General features: G+C 36.7%; 1 protein-coding gene across 1 annotated transcript in view; it reads right to left on the bottom strand.

The window, feature by feature from the left end:
* LOC124803360 (neural-cadherin-like) overlaps positions 1-21,817 on the bottom strand; it is a 230,214-nt gene that overhangs the window by 46,236 nt on the left and 162,161 nt on the right. The window contains 4 exon segments of the mRNA XM_047264545.1: positions 2,931-3,120; positions 5,491-5,677; positions 5,791-5,904; positions 7,330-7,674. Coding sequence (XP_047120501.1) covers positions 2,931-3,120; positions 5,491-5,677; positions 5,791-5,904; positions 7,330-7,674 — 836 coding nt within the window.

The following is a 21,817-nucleotide window of genomic DNA, read 5'->3' as shown; positions in this document are numbered from 1 at the left end:
TGGAAAATGGGCTGCGACAGGGAAGTGCACTTTTGCCTTTATTGTTTATTATTGTTATGGATGAAATCCTACAGCATGTATCAGATGCAATTGGAGATCATAAAATGAAAGCAGTGCTTTTTGCCGATGACCTGATGTTATGGGGAAATTGCGAGAAGGAGGTGCAAGAGCAATTAGATGTATGGGAGGCAACGGCAGCACAATATGGAATGCATTTCTCTGCAAAGAAAAGCGAAATAATTGTCACAACAAGGAAGAAGAATAGGCCAAATGTGGATATAACTTATGGAGGGGAAAAACTACAAGTGGTAGAGAACTTCAAGTACCTGGGAAGCATGATTGAAAGTAAGGGGGGAAACGCAATGGAAATAAATGAAAGGTGCAGAAAAGCAGGGCAGTTCTACAAATGCATTAGGGGGCTTATTTGGAGCAAGGAGGTGCCACAGAAATCCAAGGGAATTATATACCGAACCTACTTTGTCCCCATATTGGCATATGGAAGTGAGACATGGGTAATGCACAAAAGCGACAAAAGTAGAATACAGGCTAGTGAAATGAAGTTCCAGAGGAGCAGGTTGAGTGTAACAAGACGAGACAGATTGCGAAATGTGTATGTGAGGGAAAGACTAAAGGAGGAACCAGTACAGGACAGGATAGAAAAATCAAGACTGCAGTGGTATGAACACATGAAGAGAATGGATGAGGGAAGAATTCCAAAGAGGATGTTTGATCTGAAACTGGAGGGGAAGAGGCCCAGAGGAAGACCAAGAGATAGATGGGTGAAGGGAGTGAAGGAATGTGTGACGAGGAGAGGCGAGAACTGGACGAAGGTGGAAGAGGGGGAATGGTGGAAAGACAGAACACGATGGAGAGGCTTGTGTTCCCGACAGACCCAGCCAGTGGCAGGAAACTGTCCAAGATGATGATGATGCTAGTGCAGAATTAAGTGTTCACCTTGTGTTGGTGGTGCAGTGACACATGATATAGTCAAATGAACAGCAGTTGTCAAAGCAGTTCTGCACGCAGCCGCCAGGAGCACTGGGTGTTTTACGTTTTATGCTTACTCTTTGTATTTCTTTTATTCCTTGTTTTTGTGAATTTATCATGCCATGTTTGCTTCTTGCTGGTTAACTGTGTAACTACAGCTTAACTAGTTCCCTTTGAGAAGTAATTCTGTTGCCTGTGAGGGATCAGTGCATTAAAGTACGATATGTCTCTTCCGTTGATTAGCAAGGGTATCAGTAGATGATGCAGTCATAATAAATCTCTTATAACTCCAGACAAGTGTTTGATTGCTAATTTTAGTTATGAACATGTCCAAGCAAAAGTTGGTCAGCTGAGGTTGAGCCAAAACTGACAAATTTTACTAATAACTGTTTTCTATCTGTTCTTGTCTAGCAAAGATACTAAACCACCTTGCACCCATTGTTTTTCTTAGAAAGATTTTCACCATATTCAGTGTAGAGAAATAGTGTTCAGGTTCACTTGTTGTTAAAGTAGGTCATGGTCATTTCAAAACTTTCATTATTGGTATTTAAGCAAAAATGTAAGCAAAATTGTTTTTCAAAAATACTAAAGTAAATTTACAGCTCCACTAAGCTTTCTGAATTCTTCCTTAGAGTACATTACAGAAAACCTTGCACACAATTTTCCCTTCTAGAAGATTATAAATAATTTAACACATATGTTTAAAAGTGTGGACTGTACAACAAAATAATGATATGTCGTGTATCACCCTAAAACCATTGGGATTTGACTTGGCATGCAAAACATGGTAATGCTAAACGAATTAGAACCCAGTGAGACAGATGTGCTTAATTTTTACACCAGTTGGGTAAGCAACCATCTCCACTTTGTAAGTGCAGAGAACTACAGCACATCAGACACATCTAAAAAGAATGACACACAAGATCATATGATGGTAAACTGGTAGACTTCTCAATGGCAACTCCAAGGTTGTTAGATTAAAAATATGCTCTAGTCCATTTTATTTCTTTCTTCTACTGAACAAAAACTTTAATTAGTTTAGGCACATTGCTCCTGAAGATAATTCTATAAGACAATAGGAAATAAAAATGAGTAAAATAGCCAACACTCTTGCCTGTAGGTGAACACAGTGACATAACATTCTGAAATGAACTTCCTTGATTACTTTATCCACGTATTGACCTCATTGTAACTTATTCTACAACTGGATCACAAGGAATTTTACACAGTGTGCTTCATTCAGTGTACTACGTCTGGTGCTAGAAGGTCATTACTGCTTGTTTCAAAGTGCATAATACAACTTTTTGTAAGATTATGAATTAAAACCATTATCTGTGTAACGCTTGTAGGCCTGTTCAGCTATAATCTGAGTTGTACGTGCTTGGGTTGAGGTTGAACCAGTGATCAGTATTCTTGTGTCACCAGCAAACAATGATATAGGTTTGTAATTGTAGGTGAGTGTTACAACAGCTTATTTAATCTTGCAGGAAACATGCTACAGGTCATTGATTGCGTACAAAAATAGCTTAAACAGAGTCCTTTTACATCAGGACAAGAATTTAATGTTCTGGTAGAAACAACATCATAGTCTGCAGAATTATCAGTTTTTAGCAACCAGATGAATTCTCTTTTCTTCTGGGGGGAGGGGTTGTATTTTTGAAGCTAATGTCTGTTAGATATGCATACAGTGACTGCACATGTAAATTTAATGACCTGTGTTAGGTTGGTCATAGTTGTGAATTTTCCTCAAGCAATTCTGATCACTGGGAATACAAGAGGACACCAGCTGTATCTGTCTCTCACGTGGAAGTTATTTACAGTTATTTCGAAGGAACACCCTATTGATTGAGTATAAAATGACATTTATTACCCTTTGACTTGAGAGAAGTTCACTCATAATAAACAGTAAAAAAATATATATAATGTGAGTAAGACTTACTTACACACATTTGTGTTGTTTTAACGTGTCACTGCACTTTGTTGGTTCTGTACAAATTGTAAAGCTACAGTCTGTAGAAAAACTGCAACCAAATTCCAAATTAAGAGCCACTGTTGCTTGTCCCCATTGAGTGATGTTGGCAGCTGGAGGCAAGGGAAGAATTCTTCCATTCAGGCGAATATCATCCACACAGCCTGTAGGGAAGAAGAGAAGAAGGAAGTACTAGAAACAAAAGTGATGGCCTTTTTGTGATTATTTTAACTTGTGAAGCTGTGCTACTAGTTACTGTTAGTTTTAATCATTGTTGTTATTGTTGTGTTCTTCACTCCAGAGACTAATTTGATGCAGCTCTCCATGGTACTCTATCCTGTGCTAGCTTCTTCATCTCCAAGTAGTTACTGCAACCTACATCCTTCTGAATCTGCTTAGTGTATTCATCTCTTGGTCTCCACCTACGATTTTTACCCTCGATGCTGCCCACCAATACTAAATTGGTGATCCCTTGATGCCTCAGAACATGTCTTACCAACTGATCCCTTCTTCTAGTCAAGTTGTGCCACAAATTCCTCTTCTCCCCAATTTTAATCAGTATCTCCTCATTAGTTATGTGCAAGCTTCTTCATCTCCAAGTAGCTACTGTGACATACATCCCTTTTAATCTGCTTATTGTGTTCATCTCTTGGTCTCCCTCTACTATTTTTACCCTTGACTCTGCCCTTCAATACTAATCAGTACCTGCGCATTAGTTATGTGATCTACACATTTAGTCTTCAACATTCTTCTGTAGCATCACATTTCAAAAGCTTCTATTCGATTCTTGTCTAAACTATTTATCCTCCATGATTCACTTCCATACATGGCTACACTGCATACATATACTTTCAGAAAAGACCTCCTGACACTTAAATCTATACTCGATGTTAACAAATTTCCCTTCTTCAGAAACACTTTTCTTTCCATTGCCAGTCTACATTTTATATCCTCTCTACTTCAACCATGATCAGTTATTTTGCTCCCCAAATAGCAAACCTCATTTACTACTTTAAGTCATTCCATTATCCTCATTTTACTTTTGTTGATGTTCATCTTATATCCTCCTTTCAAGACGATGTCCATTCTGCTCAATTGCTCTTCCAGGTCCTTTGCTGTCTCTGATAGAATTACAATGTCATTGGAAAACCTCAAAGTTTTTATTTTTTCTCCATGGATTTTAATTCCTGCTCCAAGTTTTTCTTTTGTTTCCTTTACTGATTGCTCAATATATAGATTGAATAACATTGGGGATAGTCTACAACCATGTCTCACTCCCTTCCCAACCACTGATTCTCTTTCCTGCCACTTGACTCTTATAACTATGATCTGGTTTATGTACAAATTATAAATAACCATTTGCTCCCTGAATTTGACCTCTGCCACCTGAAGAATCTGAAAGAGAGTATTCCAGTCAAAAGCTTTCTCTAAGTCTACAAATACTAGAAATGTAGGTTTGCCTTTTCTTAATCTATCTTCTAAGATAAGTCATATGGTCAGTATTGGCTTATGTGTTCCAACATTTCTATGGAATGGAATCCAAACTGATCTTCCCCGAGGTCAGCTTCTACCAATTTTCCCATTCATTATTAAGAACTCGTGTTAGTATTTTGCAGTTGTGGCTTATTAAACTGATAGTTCAGTAATTTTCACACCTGTCAGCACCTGCTTTCTTTCGGTTTGGAATTATTATATTCTTCTTGAATTCTGAGGATATTTTGCCTGTCTCACATGTCTTGCTGACCAGATACAGTTTTGTTATGGTTGGCTCCCCGAAGGCTATCAGTAGTTCTGATGGAATGTTGTCTACTGCAGGGGCTTTGTTTACACTTAGGTCTTTCAGTGCTCTGTCAGATTCTTCATGCAGTATCGTATCTCCTATCTCATCTTCCTCTACGTCCTCTCTTCCATTTCCATAATATTGCTCTCAAGTACATCGCCTTTGTGTAGACCCTCTATATACTCTTCCACCTTTCTGGCTTCCCTTCATTGTTTGGAACTGGTTTTGTATCTGAGTTCCTGATATTCAAACAAGTGGTTCCCTTTTCTCCAAAGGTCTCTTTAATTTTCCTGTAAGTAGTATCTATCTTACCACTAGTGGTAAATGCCTATACATTCTTACATTTGTCCTCTAGCAATCCATACTTAGCCATTTTGCACTTCCTGTCGATCTCATTTGTAATTAACTGTAGCAAATTGTACGTTTTTGATGCTGAAATGACAAGAGATATGAAAGTACCTTGTTGAGAGGAATTAGAAAAAAATGATGACCCATAAAAATCAGGACCGAAGGGCAAAAAGAAGGATAAGAAATGTCTTAAACATCAGGAAAATATGAAACTATCTTTCTAGCACAATTAACATTTTTTGCTACATCCTCTTCCAGTTTCTGATTCTAATTTGAGTTTCCTACACAGGTTCATGCCTGGGTCTAGTCTAACTAATAATCTAAATTTAGCAGTCATTTCTGTGTACATTTTAGTATAAGAGATTATTATATGGTGTTATACATGCAACAAAATGTGAAGAATTACCATTTCTGTAGTCAGAGTAAACTTCTATCGTATTTATGCCTGTATTCTCTGCCCTCCCACCAGCATGAGCACCTTCTTGTTTATCAATGATGAGCCACTGATGCCCCTCAAAAAATGAGGTCTGATTGCGTCTTAAGAATTCGCCATCATCCAGTTGCAATATTGACAATGAACCATATCGTGAAACCTGAAAATGAAAATTTGGTTCATCTGTGGTAAATGTTATTAAAAGAGAAGCTCTTTTACTTATTATTTGCAATTACGCCTGTTTCAAAGTGAGTAATATTAAACCAAACTTACCTTTGCCATGTGCCAGTATCCATCATCAACAGAAATATAACATAAGCAGATACTTTTTTCTTCAATACGTTTACTATTCAAGTTATAACGAAAATATAAATATCCATGTTGTATCTAGGAGGGAAGAGAAAAGTGTTTTGTTACTTTGAAAATAATGAAAATATATATCGGTATAATAGAATCGTACAACAATTGCAACTTAAACATGGTAATGTCACAATATACACCATTATTATGAAAATTATCTAGTGAATTTCTTCAACTGTTCATGAGTACATAAAAAACTAGATTGATGGAAGGACCAATAACATGGAAACCTGCCTATTGTAGTGCATGGTATTTTGAAAAAGTGAAGAGTATTGGTGAACAAACTGACAGGTATAGAAACCTTTAAGCAAATTACCTGTTTACAACTAAAGAAAGTGCAAAATTCCCAACCGCACACCACTGAACAAGCAATGCATTGCTGTATACAAACCTCAAGTATATTACATTTTAAGGACAAATATAACAGTTCTGTTTGTGCTACACCAGACTAACTGAAACTCACTCAAAATACACATTTTAATATTATTATGTGTTAACATTTTCACAAATTTATATAACTGCCAGTGTGATAACTTAATAAACATTAAGTTTATTCCCTTTTAATAAATATTCGAAAAAAGAAATTATGTATCTCCTTGATTCAGTCCACACTTCACTACCCTGTTTTGTACCTCAATTTTGATTCTGTAGAGGAGGCATCTCAGAAATTTATGGTAACTTCATTCCAGTTAAACTATACACAATTAATTGAAAGAACACTTAAATATTAATACAGTTTTTACTGTATGTAAATAGCTATTTCTACACAATAAATTTGTGATCAACTACATCCTCCTAAACTCTTAAGTCTTTCTTTATCAGGTCTTCCACAGTGCTGTAACACCTCTGCAGTGATGTACCATTAGTAAGTTTCTTTTCAGTTGACATAACATTTTGTTTTGAATGGCCTTGTCTTGTAGGCTTGTAAATTGTATTCTGGTACACTGAAGAGTCTGCGCACATAATTTATTTACTGGAATATGAATCATAATTTTTTCCGCATTTTTCTATTCATGTCCTCAGTGATTGTTCCACTAATCTGTCCTTTGGCAACCTTTATCTTAAGAAGGGCCAGCAGATTGGTTTCATTTTTATCTGACTTCATTTGTGTTGATGGTTCTCCAGTCCTGTTATCAGTGGAGGAGACTTTAAAGATCCAATAATAAACTGAGAAAACTGGTTTTGAAAGAGGTGGATGTGACAAGACATTCAGATGCTTTGGCAGTTGTCATGCAGGTAATGTAAAACATTCTGATACAGTTCGAATGTAACCAAATAAAAGATATCATGTAAGTCACACTCACATGTGAATATCCATTACCTTGAGTGATTCCAAATTCCTGCATTTGTTTACTTGACAGTACCCTCCACTGAAGGTTTGTCTTTTTACTCAAAAAGTGACATTATTTGTATTTTTAATTCAGGGATTGTAATACTACGTAAATCACAAACCTCAAGGATGGCATACTCCAGAGACTGTTGATCAGACAGACCAAATAATTCACCATCCTTTTCCTCTGTCCTGAATCTGAGCTGGATAAAAGTTGTGAAGTGCCCAATTTCAAATGAGAGTGCAAACTTGACGTAACTGTGAGGTAGAAATGTGACAGGTTGTGTTGGTGAAGAGCAACTTGGACCCCTCCACCCAGCATCACACCAACACCATGGTTCTCTGGCTGTAAGGTCTGCTTGGCAGGTCCCATGTCCAGAGCAGTCCAGATTGCTGCATGCAGGCTTTGTATGAGAACAACCAGTTATTGTGCCCAATGACAGCAGTACATCAGACAAGTCCAAAATCTGTGGGTAACAGTGAGAGTCAGGAGTATTTGTTCACACAATTTGAATAGTTAACAGTCACACACATATTTAAAATTGTTATAATAATTAAGTTATGTTGCAGTTGAACGCCATTACACTGTATACTGAGCAAATACACACTATAGCAAAATCAAAAGCGAGAGGGAACTGTCTTACAACATCAAATTGTATTCTTAACATATGCCTGAGTGCAAAAGGCATTTCCTTTGAATTTTATTTCATTAGTTGTGAACATACACTGATCAGCCAGGGCATTATGACCACTGACTTAACAGCCAGTATGTCCAGCTTTGGCATGAATAACAGTGGGAGCGCATCATGGCATGGAAGCAATGAGGCCTTGGTAGGTCATTGGAGGGAGTTGACATCACACCAGCACATACAAGTTACCTAAATTCCATAAACTCCAGAGGGGGGGGGGGGGGGTGACAACCTCTAATGCCATGTTCAATCATATATCCCAGATATATTTGATCAGCTTCAAATCTGGTGAGTTGGGAGGGCCAGCACATCAATTAGAACTCCTCACAGTGTTCCTTGAACCACCCACCACACTTCTGGCCTTGTGAAACAGCACATCATCTTGCTGAAAAATGCTGCTGCCATCAGGAAACATGATGGTCATGATGGGGTGCACGTGGTCAGCAACCAGTGTACAATGCTCCTTGGCCATTGTGGTCCCTTGCACAAGCTCCACTGGACCCATGGATACCCAAGCGAATATTCCCCAGAGCATAAGGGAGCTGCCGCCTGCTTATCTGCGTCATGCAGTACAGGTGTCAAGGAGTTGTTCCCTTGGAAGATGACGGATTTGTGTCCTCCCATCAGCATGATGAAGACAGTATCAGGATTCATCAGACCACACAATGTTCTGCCATTGTGCCAATGTCCAGTGCCAAAGGTCATGGGCCCATTTCAGTCACTGTTGCTGATGTCATGATGTAGGAAGTAGGTTACAGTACGCTTGTTCGCCCACTGCTTGAATACTGCTAAGCAGCGTGGGATCCGTACCAGGTAGGGTTGATAGAAGAGATAGAGAAGATCCAACAGAGAGCAGCACGCTTCGTTACAGGATCATTTAGTAATCGCTAAAGCGTTATGGAGATAATAGATAAACTCCAGTGGAAGACTCTGCCGGAGAGACGCTCAGTAGCTCGGTACGGGCTTTTGTTAAAGTTTCGAGAACATACCTTCACTGAAGAGTCAAGCAGTATATTGCTCCCTCCTACGTATATCTCGCGAAGAGACCATGAGGATAAAATCAGAGAGATTAGAGCCCACACAGAAGCATACCGACAATCCTTCTTTCCACGAACAATACGAGACTGGAATAGAAGGGAGAACCGATAGAGGTACTCAGGGTGCCCTCCAACACACACCATCAGGTGGCTTGCGGAGTATGGTTGTAGATGTAGATGTTAACATTGGCACATGCATGGGTTATTGGCTTTGGAGGTCCATCCTGAGGAGTGTTCGGTGCACTGTGTGTTCGGTGCACTGTGTGTTCAGACACACTTGTACTCTGCCCACTATTAAAGTCTGATGTTAATTCCATGACAATTTGCCAACTGTCCTGTTTTCCCAGTCTGATCAGCCTACAACATCCAACAACTGTAATGAGGGGTGGCTGCCCAACCCCAAGATGTCTGGGCATGGTTTCATCTTGGTTTTGCCACCTGTTGAAGACACCACAGCACTCCTCCAACATCTAACAAGTCACGTAGTTTCTGTTAGCTGACTCTGGGCAATTGCAATCTGGCCTCAGTGAAACTCAGGAAGATTGTGCACCTTTCCCATTCAACACACTGACAGCATGCTGACTGTTACTACATACAAGGTGTGTGTGTCTGACTAGCAGTCATTCCTCACCAGATGATGCTGCTAATGCCTGGGTGGGGTTATATCAATAGTAGGTGAATGGTCATAATATTCTGGCTCACCAGTGTAATATCATGGTACAGATGGACAAAGAAGTATTATTCCTCAGTGTTCATCGAATCTATACATCTCTTCTTTAAAAAGGTGGTTAAGTACATGATTTATGCATGAAATAACAAGGACTGTTGAGGGAGAAGGGCAGTAAATGATTGAATGGAAAATTTGCTACAGAAAATAAATAACAGTGTTACATTAGACTGTTAGCTGACTGATTGGTTCATTCCTTATTTGTACCATATACCTGTTAAGTATGTAATTGTGCAGGTGGCATGAGACAATTCAATTGGATTACAACAAAATAAATTGCTATTTACAGAATAAACAAACATGACATATTCACTTCTCTTAGGTGGAATCCAGTCACATAAAACTTTTTAAATGACATTACAACCACCTTTGATGTAAAACTGTATATTTATAAAATCCATTATTGCAATTTCAGCTATTCAGCCATGCAGCCATTATCAATTTAGCACATGTCAAAACCTGAAAAAATATTTGACTTTTAAATATGTTGTTTTCATGTCCATATGTTGGTATTTAATGTCACTGCTGTAACTACTCCCCCCACCCCTCCAAACCTAGTTTTCAGGCTCTTAGTTCTCCATCCCACTGGTTGCACATCACCCATTAACTAGAGTAACTAAACCACCAGGACTGCAATTACCCATAAGTGAAGAACATCCAATTCACAGTCCTTCCCACCTCTCACAAAAGGGGTATTATGCTGCCCTTGAAATCTCCAAAATATTATGGTTCAGCCTTATGCTACATCCTCACTCAAACACTTGACACACAGATTATAGCCCTGTGGAAGATACTTAGGCAAAACTTGTCTTATGTACCCACCCTGTACTACATCTCATTCCAACTCTAACACAGTCCTACCCACAGCTCTATCAGTGTCAGGACCACCAACTCTGCTACACCTTCTGCAGAGTCTTTTATTGTGGGCATGACCACTGACTAGCTGTCCACCCGAATGATTAGCCGCCATGATATTGTGACCAAGAACAGAGTTGAGTGCCCAGTGGAAGTACACTATGCAGCATGTAGCACGCTCTACTTCAACGGCTGCTTCACAACTGTACCATATGGATCCTACAGCTTCTCTGAACCTTGCAGATGGAAACTGTCCATACAACACTTGTTCATTGCCACAATCCACCTGACCTCAATCTTCATTAGTCCGTGTCCCACAACCAGTTCAACCTCTATCCCCACTACCCTTACTTCACTCATACTACATACACAACATTCTCTCCTTTATTCTTCCTCTTCCTCTGTTCTATCTGCTGCTTCCCAGTTCAGTCCTCCACATCACAGTGTGCAACATGTACATCCCCTTTACCTGTGTTGGAGTGAGCACACCAAAGCTATAAGCCTATTTCATCTTTTCTTTTTCCATTATATACATTATATTCCATCCAGGACTTTCAGTTATCATATTAATTTTATCAAATCCTTGAGATTGCCCAGTTTTTAGTGACTTAATTACATTCACAGTCCCTTTAGCAGAGCATGGAGTAGTTATAATTTGGTTGTTTGTATGTGGCATAGACATTTCTTACCACATGTACTCTACTGCTTCATACCTTGAACTGTCCATGACAATTTTTCAAGTTTTGCTGCTAACGAAAAATAATGTCAAAATGTACTTCTTAGGAGTATAATACAGAAATAATTGATAAAATGAATAGAAAACAAGTTAAAACTGTATAATGTTTTTTTAAAGCTGTTAAAATATTAGTACATATAAAAGAAGAGTGGTCAAATTTGAAGAGAGCTGATAATATAGTGTCAAATGTGCTCCTATTAGAGTTTTCTTACCTGCTGAACATATCCTAAGGTTCTTTCCTACACATGTTGTAAAGTTAAATTGCTTTGTTAGTTAGTTACTTGTTCCATGGATCATTTTGCGTGGTACATCATAATTATGTTGAATGAATAATTTTATATTCACAGTGAAAATTAATTTATATGTATGGTTACATTCAGAACACCACTTCCAAGTTTTTTTCCATAAAAAGGAAAAAGCTATACAGATATGAGTTAGCTATTCCTACTCCACACCTTTTACACATTACAATAATGGAAACTCTTCTATGGAATAGAAGAAGTTCTCAAGGAGAAACTTTCTCAGTTTGTTATCAAATTTTACTCTGTTGTCTATCAGACATTTTACATTGCTGAGTAAGTGATAAAAAAATTATTGTTGTAGCATTGTACATCTCTTTTTGTGCTAAAGACAACCACAACGTGGGGTAATGAATGTAATTTTTCATTTTGGTATTGTAATTATGTGCCTAATTGTTCCTTTTGAACAGCAATCAATTATTTACAACAAACTTCATGAGGAAATAAATATACTGCGAGGCAGTAATCAGATTGCCCAACTCCTTAACCAGACATCTACAAGATGATCATAGGGCATCACCACATATTATTCTTACAGAACATTTTTGTACAAAGAAGACTTTTTTCTTAAAGATGAAACTATGGACACTCAAGGATGGACTAACAATATTGTGAAAAGGATAGTTGCTACTCACAATACAGTGGAGATGCTGAGTCAACATATCCACCACAGGGTGAGTAGCAACTATCCTTTTCATAATATTGTTTCTTAAAGATGAGTTACCTCAAGACATTATTCCATATGACATTACTAAATGAAAATATGCAAAATATGTCAACTTATTGATTTGTCTCTCCCCACAATTTACAATGATTCTAAGTGCAAATAAGGCTGAAATAAGTTGTTTGAGGAGGTCAAAAAAAGTGTTTTTCCAGTTTAAATTCTCGTCAAACTGGACTAATCCTAAGAATATTCAAGTTTACAACCTATTTATTATTTCCTCTTCACATGTTACACTTATCATTGGTGTAGTACCTCTCAATGTGAAGAACTGAATATATCGTGCCTTTTTAAAACTGAGGGTCAGACCATTCACAGAAAACCTGTCAATTGTACTTTTACAAACCTTGTTTACCATTTCTTCTATTTCTGACATTATGCTTGGACAGATTACAATACTAATGTCATCTGCTAAAAGAACTAATTTTGCTTGTTGTATACAAAATGGAAGATCTTTTACATATGTGAGGAACAGTAGTGGACCTAAGATTGATTTCTTCCCAGGCAGAATTATGTCCTGTGACTATCCTGCTCGAATTACAAATTTTTGCATTCTTTTGGTTAGATGTGACGTTATCCACAGGTTGGCTATACCATCAGTTTCATAAAACATCAGTTTATCCAGAAGAATACTATGATTCACACAATCAAATGTCTCAGAGAGGTTGCAGAACATACTAACTGGAGCTATTTTATTATTGAATGCTTGTAAAATCTGGTGAGTACATATGTAAATGGCATTCTCAGTAGAGCAACCCTTCTGAAACCCAAAACTATGATTTGCTATGGATATGGCTGTTACTACAGTGAGATACTATCCTAAAATACATCATCTTTTCAAAAATTTTGGAGAATGATGTAATCAGTGAAACAGATTGGTAGTTATTGACATCTCTCTAATCACATTTTTAAAGAGGGCACATTTCAGTCTCTCTGGAAAAATGCATTGAGTTAGTGATGCATTACATATTTCAGATAAGACTGGGCTTATTACATGGGAACAAAATTGTAGTACTGTTTTGGAAACACCATCAAGAGCAGATAAGCTTTTATTTTTGAGAGAATGTATAAGCTTCTTAATTCCAGAAGGAGAAGATGGTGTATATTCATATGATTTACTTTTATGAAAGTTACATTTTCAGCGTACTGCTGTGACTTTGCTCCTGAACTGCAACTGTGTAGGCTACAAATCCCTTGATTTGCACCACAGGGTGGCTGGGTTTCAGGTTCCATTGGCTTCAGTCTCAAAGGGTGCAGGATGAACGTAGGTCCAGGAACCATTGGTATAACAGTTGTAAATTAGCATAGCTGTGTTGGGAAACTACCAGAGCTCCAAGTGCTAATAGAAAGCACCTGATGCTCAAATTGTTATATGCAGTGAAAGCTGTCTAAAGCCAGAAATAAGTTTAGCCGAAATTTTTTTTAGGATCTGATGGCATTCAGAAAAAATGGGCTACACACAGTTGGCAGTTATGTGTTTACTGTTCTTATAAAAAGTTTATCTTGTAGTGGTATTAAAGTAGGCAGTCCCTCTGAGTCAGTGGTGGCACTAGGCAAAAACTGAATTTCAGCAATGAATCAGCTTTATGAGGCCTCTTTAACTTTTGAGCCAGAAAGCAAATTAAATTAAATGAGCTGAATTATATGCTAACAATAATTACATACAAATTTTATTATTATAAAATACTAGGATTATTGCAATGACAAAAATTACATTAAACAACCACACATTAAAATAAACAAAACTTCTGGCTTTTCCCCTCATTGAATTTTTTTTAAGATTATGTCGTAGTTAATACCAACTGTTATTTCTGCTTCACTTGATAGTACTGAACACAGATAGTATTTCTTGGCACATTCTGCTTGTTAAGTATGTCTTAATCAATTTTAACTTTGAGGAACTTCTCTCAGCAGAAACTGTATTGAGCACAAATGTGAGCACTATTCTGATTGTTATGTAAAGATTTGGATATACTTCTCCTAAATTATTTTCTAGTATGTACTGAATAAGTTGTTTTGCATCTTTGATTGAGTCCTGTAGGTTGGATTTTAAAAGTTGGAGTTCCTCATAAAGTTTGAAAGGCTGTATGTCACTATTTTCATTTTATTGTAAGTATTGTACTTAATCACTAAAATGTTTGTGAAGGTTTTCCTTGGATAACAGTTTAAAATAATTCGTATCATAAATTAAACCACATCATTCAAAATATTCATTGAACACTTTGAATTGACATTTGGTGTCAATTACAAAGGCCAACAAAAATTTTTTTAAAACTTTTTTTACTTTGATAGCTGATCTTTATAGATTTTTATGACCTGAATCCAAATCTAGCCTTAGTTGTTTTGTATCACCCATAGTTTTCGAGCAACATGCTTTTTATTATACAGTATAAGAATCCTATGCTGAATGGTAAATGGGGAAATTAATGAAACACTTTGTTACAACAGAAACATGGTTTGTATTTACAGTAAGCTACTTAAAACAATCATGTGTGTTAATAGAGGTTTTGCTTGTCGGCTGGAATTGGTTTGTATTTTATTTCTCTTTTTTTTTTAAGCTTCTTGTGTAACTTTTTCTACAGTGAGTCATTGCCAAACTTCTCGGTGAAGTGACCAACAGTAGTCTCCCATCATGTTGGTGTTCCAAGAGCCTCGGTAGTGTTTTTGCATCACTTTACTGTCCTGGTGAAAACACTCTCCTCGTTCCTCACTATCATCTCCCATGTTTTCTGGGAGGTAATCAAGGTGACTGTTCAAAAAGTGAACTTTCAGGCTCATTAAACATCCTAAAGTTTTAAACTTCTTTAACATTGTAGCTGTAATAGAAACATATCCTGAGTCTTTTTCATGTCCTAAGAACCTTGAAACAACTTGCTTGAATGATACCCATACTTCTTTCTTGTTTAAGGTCATTGTGGATTCAAAGTTAACATCAAACATCAATTTTCTAATGTCAGGTCTGACAAAGACGCTTTGTTTTAGTTCATCTTCTGAAAGATGTGGAAAGTTTTGGCAGAGATACTTAAAACATGATCCATCTTTAGGTAAAGCCTTTACAAACTGTTTCATAAGGCCTAACTTTATATGTAGAGGTGCTAGGAGTATATTTTTTGGATCTACAAGGTTTTTGCATAGAATGTTCTTCTCACCAGGTTTTAAAGACTCCCCCACAGGCCAGTTCTTTCTGCAACAGTGTTGATCCCTAGCCCTACTGTCCCATTCACACAAGAAACATGGAAATTTGGTAAAGCCACCTTGCTGACCAAGGAGCATGCATGTTACTTTTAGATTGCCACATGTCATCCAACCATGAGCAGAATAGCCTACTTTATTTAACACTATTTCTAGGGTTTAATAGCTTTTTTCGTATGTAAGATAGGTATAGATACATACATGTTACAATTGTTTAATAAAACAGCCTTTAAACTAGTTTTGGATGAATCAATAAACAGCCTCCAGTCTTTCTTTTTGTATTCAATATCAAATCCATTCATTATACCGGGAATGTCTGAGCAGTACACTAAATCACCTTCTTGTTGAAAAAACTTGGAAAATTGCTTCTCTGTCTTCCTATTTATGTTTATGCTTGTTCCAACTGCCAATAAGTTCTTTTCTTTTAATCTAGAGCCAAGCAATTCAGCTTTTTCTTTCGCTGAGCCCAGATCCCTAACCAAATCATTAAGCTCAGTCTGAGTTTCTGTATTACAATGGAATTCATCATCATTTGGTTAATCTAAATCACATTGTACATCAGAAAATACTTCTGTTGGAATAGAATTTAAATCATCTGTTGGTTCAGGAACTGGCAAATCTACACTATGCCCTACTGGTCGGGTGGTGCGGAAGGTTAGGGTAGCTTATTATCTTCTTGTTTTTCATTTTATGTCCAGTAATAACAGCACTGCAAAAGTAGCAATCATCATAATGATTTCTTGGCTCCCTCCATATCATAGAAACAGCCAATCTAAAGGCTTTTTATCCTTTTTGGACCATTTTCTCAGATCTTAAACACACACATAACATATCTTATATGGCGCCCAAGTTTAAATCCAAAGTATAATAGATAACCTTTTTCAAAAAGTCTGTAACGTTTCTTTGGCGTTTTTAATCACAAATTCACCACAAATATAATAAAAACTGTCAGCAGAATTTTTACAACCATGATTAGAATTGTGCTGAGCACATGTACAGAAAATGGGACAGTGAGGTTAGGTTGATATAAACAATACACCATCTCAAACAGTCCATGGGTGGTCTGCCAGTCCATTGTGTCCAACAGGCACAGTATTTCAGCAATCAGAAATGCCGCCATCGTCAGATGCTCTGACGAAGGTTCACTTCATCGGCGCATCTGACGATGGTGACATGTCTGATCGCCAAAATATTGTGCGTGTTGGAAACTATGGACCGGCAGTATACCCATGGATTGTTCAGACAAGAAATACACCGGGAGAAACTGAAAAATTAATAAACACCATCTGTTAACCAAAAAATAGAATCGACTTTTTTTGCCAGCAAATGTTTTTCAGCAGTGCTACCAACATCATCTACGTTCATTAAACCTATTTTTAAAATTATTTTAACTATATATATATGCTGGTACATTCTTTAAAAATGGCTTAATTTGATAAATTTAACTGTAAAATGTGAAGTAATGGTGGGTGATACAGTTTTCTAAGTATCATAAACATAAGAATAAGGTATTTTCAGCAAAAAAGTTTTTCCATTGTTGGCCTGTGGTTATAGCATCTATCATTGTGTCAAAAAAAGTAAATCTGTACTGCATTTCAGCAGGTTGTGTAGGTTCATCAGTTTGTTCATAACCAAACATTTGTTTTTTTTCTATGTTATTCTTTAAACTGAGACTAAATTTCAAAATTACTTTTTTCTACAAACAATCAAGCTTCTGCAATGCTTGTTTCAAATCCTGTGTTACTGAATTCTTGAATCCAGTCATGAAATGAATGTAAAATATCAATAGTGTCATTCAAGTTCACTTGAACCAATTGCTGTAGTTTACTTATATTATTGACACATAGTAAAATCCCCATACAACATATGTAGTGCAACAATAAACTGAAAAGTTAACATTTTCTTCAAGACTGCTTTACAGTCGCTAATAAGTTTCCGAATCATCAGTTTTATTTTTCAGATCACTCACACTTTCGATGAAATATCACTTTTATGGCTCCGATCTCCCATTGTGTTTCTGACAGAGGTTTCAATGTCAATTTCAATTTACTTTTTATAAGATCCCAATGCTTGCTTGATTTTCTTAAAAGCACATAAAGTTGACTGCTGGAGATGAAAACATTTTAGCTGTTGTAGAAGTTTTAGTGGCATCTAGCAAAAGAAAATTCCAACAATGGCATCTGCATGGCATGAACAACACTCGTGTATTATGAGTATTCTTGTTCTAACACCTTTCTTAATGCCAACCATATTGGCACTGTTATCATATCCCTGTTCTCAACAGTTTTGGATATCTAGACCATTATTTTCTAGTTCCTTTAAAATGGCATTTGTTAAATACTCCCCCACTGCTTCTATTATGGCAATAAACCCAATGAAATGTTCCTCTATCTCTCCAGTTGAGGAATTAAAAATCTTAATATTATTGACATTTGTTCAACATGGCTCGAATACCTGGTACAATTCAGAATGAAGGCATAACATTTTGCTTGTTTGACTCCGTTTATAATTTCATTGATAGCAGATTTGGACATTAATGTAACTAATTCATTTTGTGTGTCACATCTCAGATAATGCTGACAAAGTTCCTTTTTGTTAATACACTTCAAGTGCTCTTTTGGTGTTACATCATATTTGGATAACAGTTGAAATAGATCTATAAAATTTCCACTGTTTCTGCTATCATTCAGGTTAAGGGATTCGCAATGCCAGAACATGTGAAGTTAAGTATTCTATAACATTGATCAATCTTTTGCTCAATTTATACCAATAATTTTGAGGTCCCCTACTCAGTCTCCCGTTTTTCTCATATATTAGTCTTCCATATTTGATTCCTTTACAGGATTCCAACCATCTAATCATGAAGTCCATATGTCCTTGACTTTGTTCATGCCTTTGCAATATACTACTCAGATCTTTCCAGTCACAACATCCTTCTTTTACCATCTATATATGCAAATGTGAAAAAAGTCGACATGAAAAGCAATAAACTTTGTCTCGAGATATGGAGTACGCTAACCATCTGCAATGTTGCTTTTCACCATTACTCAATTTTCTAGTAAAATGAAATTTAGTAAAATGTCTTTTATTTGCATCTTTGGTGTAACTTTTATCAGGTTTCTCTAGGTTCTGTTGGGGACCATTTGGAATTAAATCGTGATGCTGCGAATCTATTACTGGAAATACCTACTTTCCTGGATCTAATTCTATAAATGACTCTCTTATACATACAGTTTGCTCTTGATTATCACTTTTGAAGTCTTTATTTGGCTCACAATCTCAGATCACAGCAGTTTCACCTGCTCTGATGCTGTATCAGAGAGGGTGACACATCCATTCAACCCTGATGCAGGTTCTGTTTCAGAAACTAAAGACTCTTGAATAAGAGCTTCATCAGAGGCCTCTGGAGCAGTAACACCTTAAGTTTTCGTAAGAAATTTCATCATACTCAAACTCATAGACTCATAGCTTGATTGGATATAATTGTCTCAGTGTTTTTTTTTTTTTTTTTTTTTTTTTTTTTTTTTTTTTTTTTTTTTTTGATGCACCGGATTCCCATTTTCTCCCTATTTCTCTGTCTCTTGAGGGTCTTCCAGGCATGTTGGTCTAAAAAACATTTTGTGCTTAGTACATTGATAAGTACAGTAGGGTACTTAAAGTACTCAGTGTCATAGTACAGAGTGAATAGGCTGTGTGATTATCATAGATGGCAGAATATTTTTTTTATTCTGTCATGTGTCATACCAGACAAATAAATACACGAAGAAATGTATTTGTATATTGATTTACCATAGGATGGGGTTCCTTTAGTATGTATGCCTGACACTGGTACAACCACACCTTGAGAGATAAAAGACTTGTTCACTTGTACCAGTTCAATAATTTGAAAAAAGAGTAAGGTGTCACTTGGCAGGATTGGTTTCAGAGAGCTGACATTATTGGCCAAGACAATGCTCCTGCCTGTATTGTGTCTTCCACAGAGCATTGTTGCATCTGCTTGTTTTTGAACTGAAGTGTCAATTCAGAAAAACTGTGCATACCAAGTGGGTTTTTTAATATGGTGTAAAGAAAAGTAAGTATATTTTCCATTTTACTTGCATCTTTCTTTAATATGGTGATCAGCTTCCTGTCTAAGAATATAATTTAATAATTTGATTTACAAAACATTTTTAGTCTGTAAGAATGACTTTACAACAAAGTTCCATGTGTTACTGCCGTCTAGTGTGCCTGTGCTGATTCACAACAGCTATATTCCATACGAATCATGTAATGTAATAGGCCTATCAGTACCAGTCTGCAGTCCCAAATTTGTATTCTTGGTGCACTGCACGTAGGTGTACAACTTAGATGCCACATAGGTGTACAACTTAGATGCATCTTGTAATGGGGCCTAACTGTCATAATGTTGCCAGACAACCCTAGATAAATACTGCTACATTCATATGTAAATACAAACAGACAAGTAATCGGCTACAATTTTAACAGCTTCAACAACTTTTTTTGCTAGGTCCTCACAGGCATAAGGCCATCTGTGGTCTCCAATGGCTATCGCTGTCACTGCTGTCATTTACTATGGCCAGAGGTACTTCTTGGCAACCGAAATAAAATAATTATTGGATCCTTTTACCAAACTCCCAACTCAGATGATACATTTTCTGAAAGGTTAAAAGAAAATTTAAGTTTAATTTCAAACATGTACTTGACTCATAGAAGTATAGCTGGTGGTGGGTTTAATTTACCCTCAACATGTTGGCGAAAATACATGTTCAAATCCAGAGGTTTGCATAAAACATCATCCAAAATTGTGCTAAATGCATTCTCTGAAAATTATTTAGAGCAGTTAGTTCATGAGCCCATGTTGCTAAAACACACTTGACCTCTTAGCAACAAATAATCCAGAGCTAATAACAAGCATCAAAACTGGTACAGGGAATAGTGAACGCAGGGTTGTCATAGCGAGACTGAGTATTGTAACCCCCAAACCCCCCAAAAATAACTAAAAAAATACCTATTCAAAAAATTAGATAAAAATTCACTTGATGCCTTCCTGAGAAACAATCTCCACTTGTTCCAAATTAACAATGTAAGTGTATACCAAAAGTGAGTTGAATTCAAAGAAATAGTATCAACAGAAATTGAGAGATTTATTCCAAATAAATTAATGAACGATGGAGTTGATCCACCTTGGAACACAAGAAGTAATGAAAAAAGCATACCAAATTGAAACAAATGCAAAATCTCCAAGTTAGGTGATCTTTTATAGAAGCTCAAGATTTAGTGCAGATTTCAATGTGGGGTGCTTATAATAGTTTCCACAATAAAACTTTGTCTCAAAACCTGGCAGAAAATACAAAGAGATTTTGGTTGTATGTAAAGTAGCCTAGCAGCAAGACACAGTTAATGCCTTCCCTGTGTGATAGCACTGAAAACACTGTTGGCAACAGTCCTGACAAAGCAGAGTTATAAAACACAGCCTTCTGATATTTCTTCAGCAAAGAAGATAAATTAAATATTCCAGAACTTGAATCAAGAACAACTGCCGACGTAAGTAGCTTGCAAGTAGATATCCTCAGAGTCACGAAGCAACTTAAATCACTTAATAAAATCAAGTCTTCTGATCCAGACTACGAACTGATTAGGTTCCTTTCTGAGTATGCTGATGCAATAGCTCCATACTTCACAATCATATACAACTACTTGCTCGATGAAAGATCCATATCCAAAGACTGGAAAGTTTCACAAGTCACACCAACATTCAAGAAAGGTAGTAGGAGTAATCCACTAAATTACAGTCTCATGTCATTAATTTTGATATGCAGCAAGATTTTGGAAACTATATTATGATTTATGTTGAAGAGAACAGTCTATTGACACACAGTCAACATGAATTTAGAAAACATTGTTTTTGTGAAATGCAACTAGCTCTTTACACACACAAACTGTTGAGTGCTACTGACAAGGGATTTGAAATTGATTCTGCATTTCTAGATTTCCAAAAGGCTTTTGACACTGTACCACACAAGTGACTTGTAGCGAAATTGCATGCTTATGGAATATTGTCTCAGTTGTGTGACTGGATTCATGACTCCTGTCAGAGAGGTCACAGTTTGTAGTAACTGATGGAAAGTCACCGAGTTAAACAGAAGTGATTTCTAGCGTTTCCCAAGATAGTGTTGTGGGCCCTCTGCTGTTCGTTATCTATATAAACGATTTAGGAGGAAACCTGAGGAGCTGTGTTAGGATTTTTGCAGACAATGCTGTCATTTATCATCTAGTAAAGTCATTAGAAGGTCAAAGGAAATTGCAAAACAATTTTAAAAGGCTGTCTGTATGGTGTGAAAATTGACAATTGAC

This window comes from Schistocerca piceifrons, chromosome 6 (genome assembly GCF_021461385.2).
Source record: "Schistocerca piceifrons isolate TAMUIC-IGC-003096 chromosome 6, iqSchPice1.1, whole genome shotgun sequence".
Taxonomy (NCBI): Eukaryota; Metazoa; Arthropoda; class Insecta; order Orthoptera; family Acrididae; genus Schistocerca; species Schistocerca piceifrons.
The sequence above is the reverse complement of the archived record's forward strand: the minus strand, read 5'-3'. Positions and strand labels throughout refer to the sequence as shown.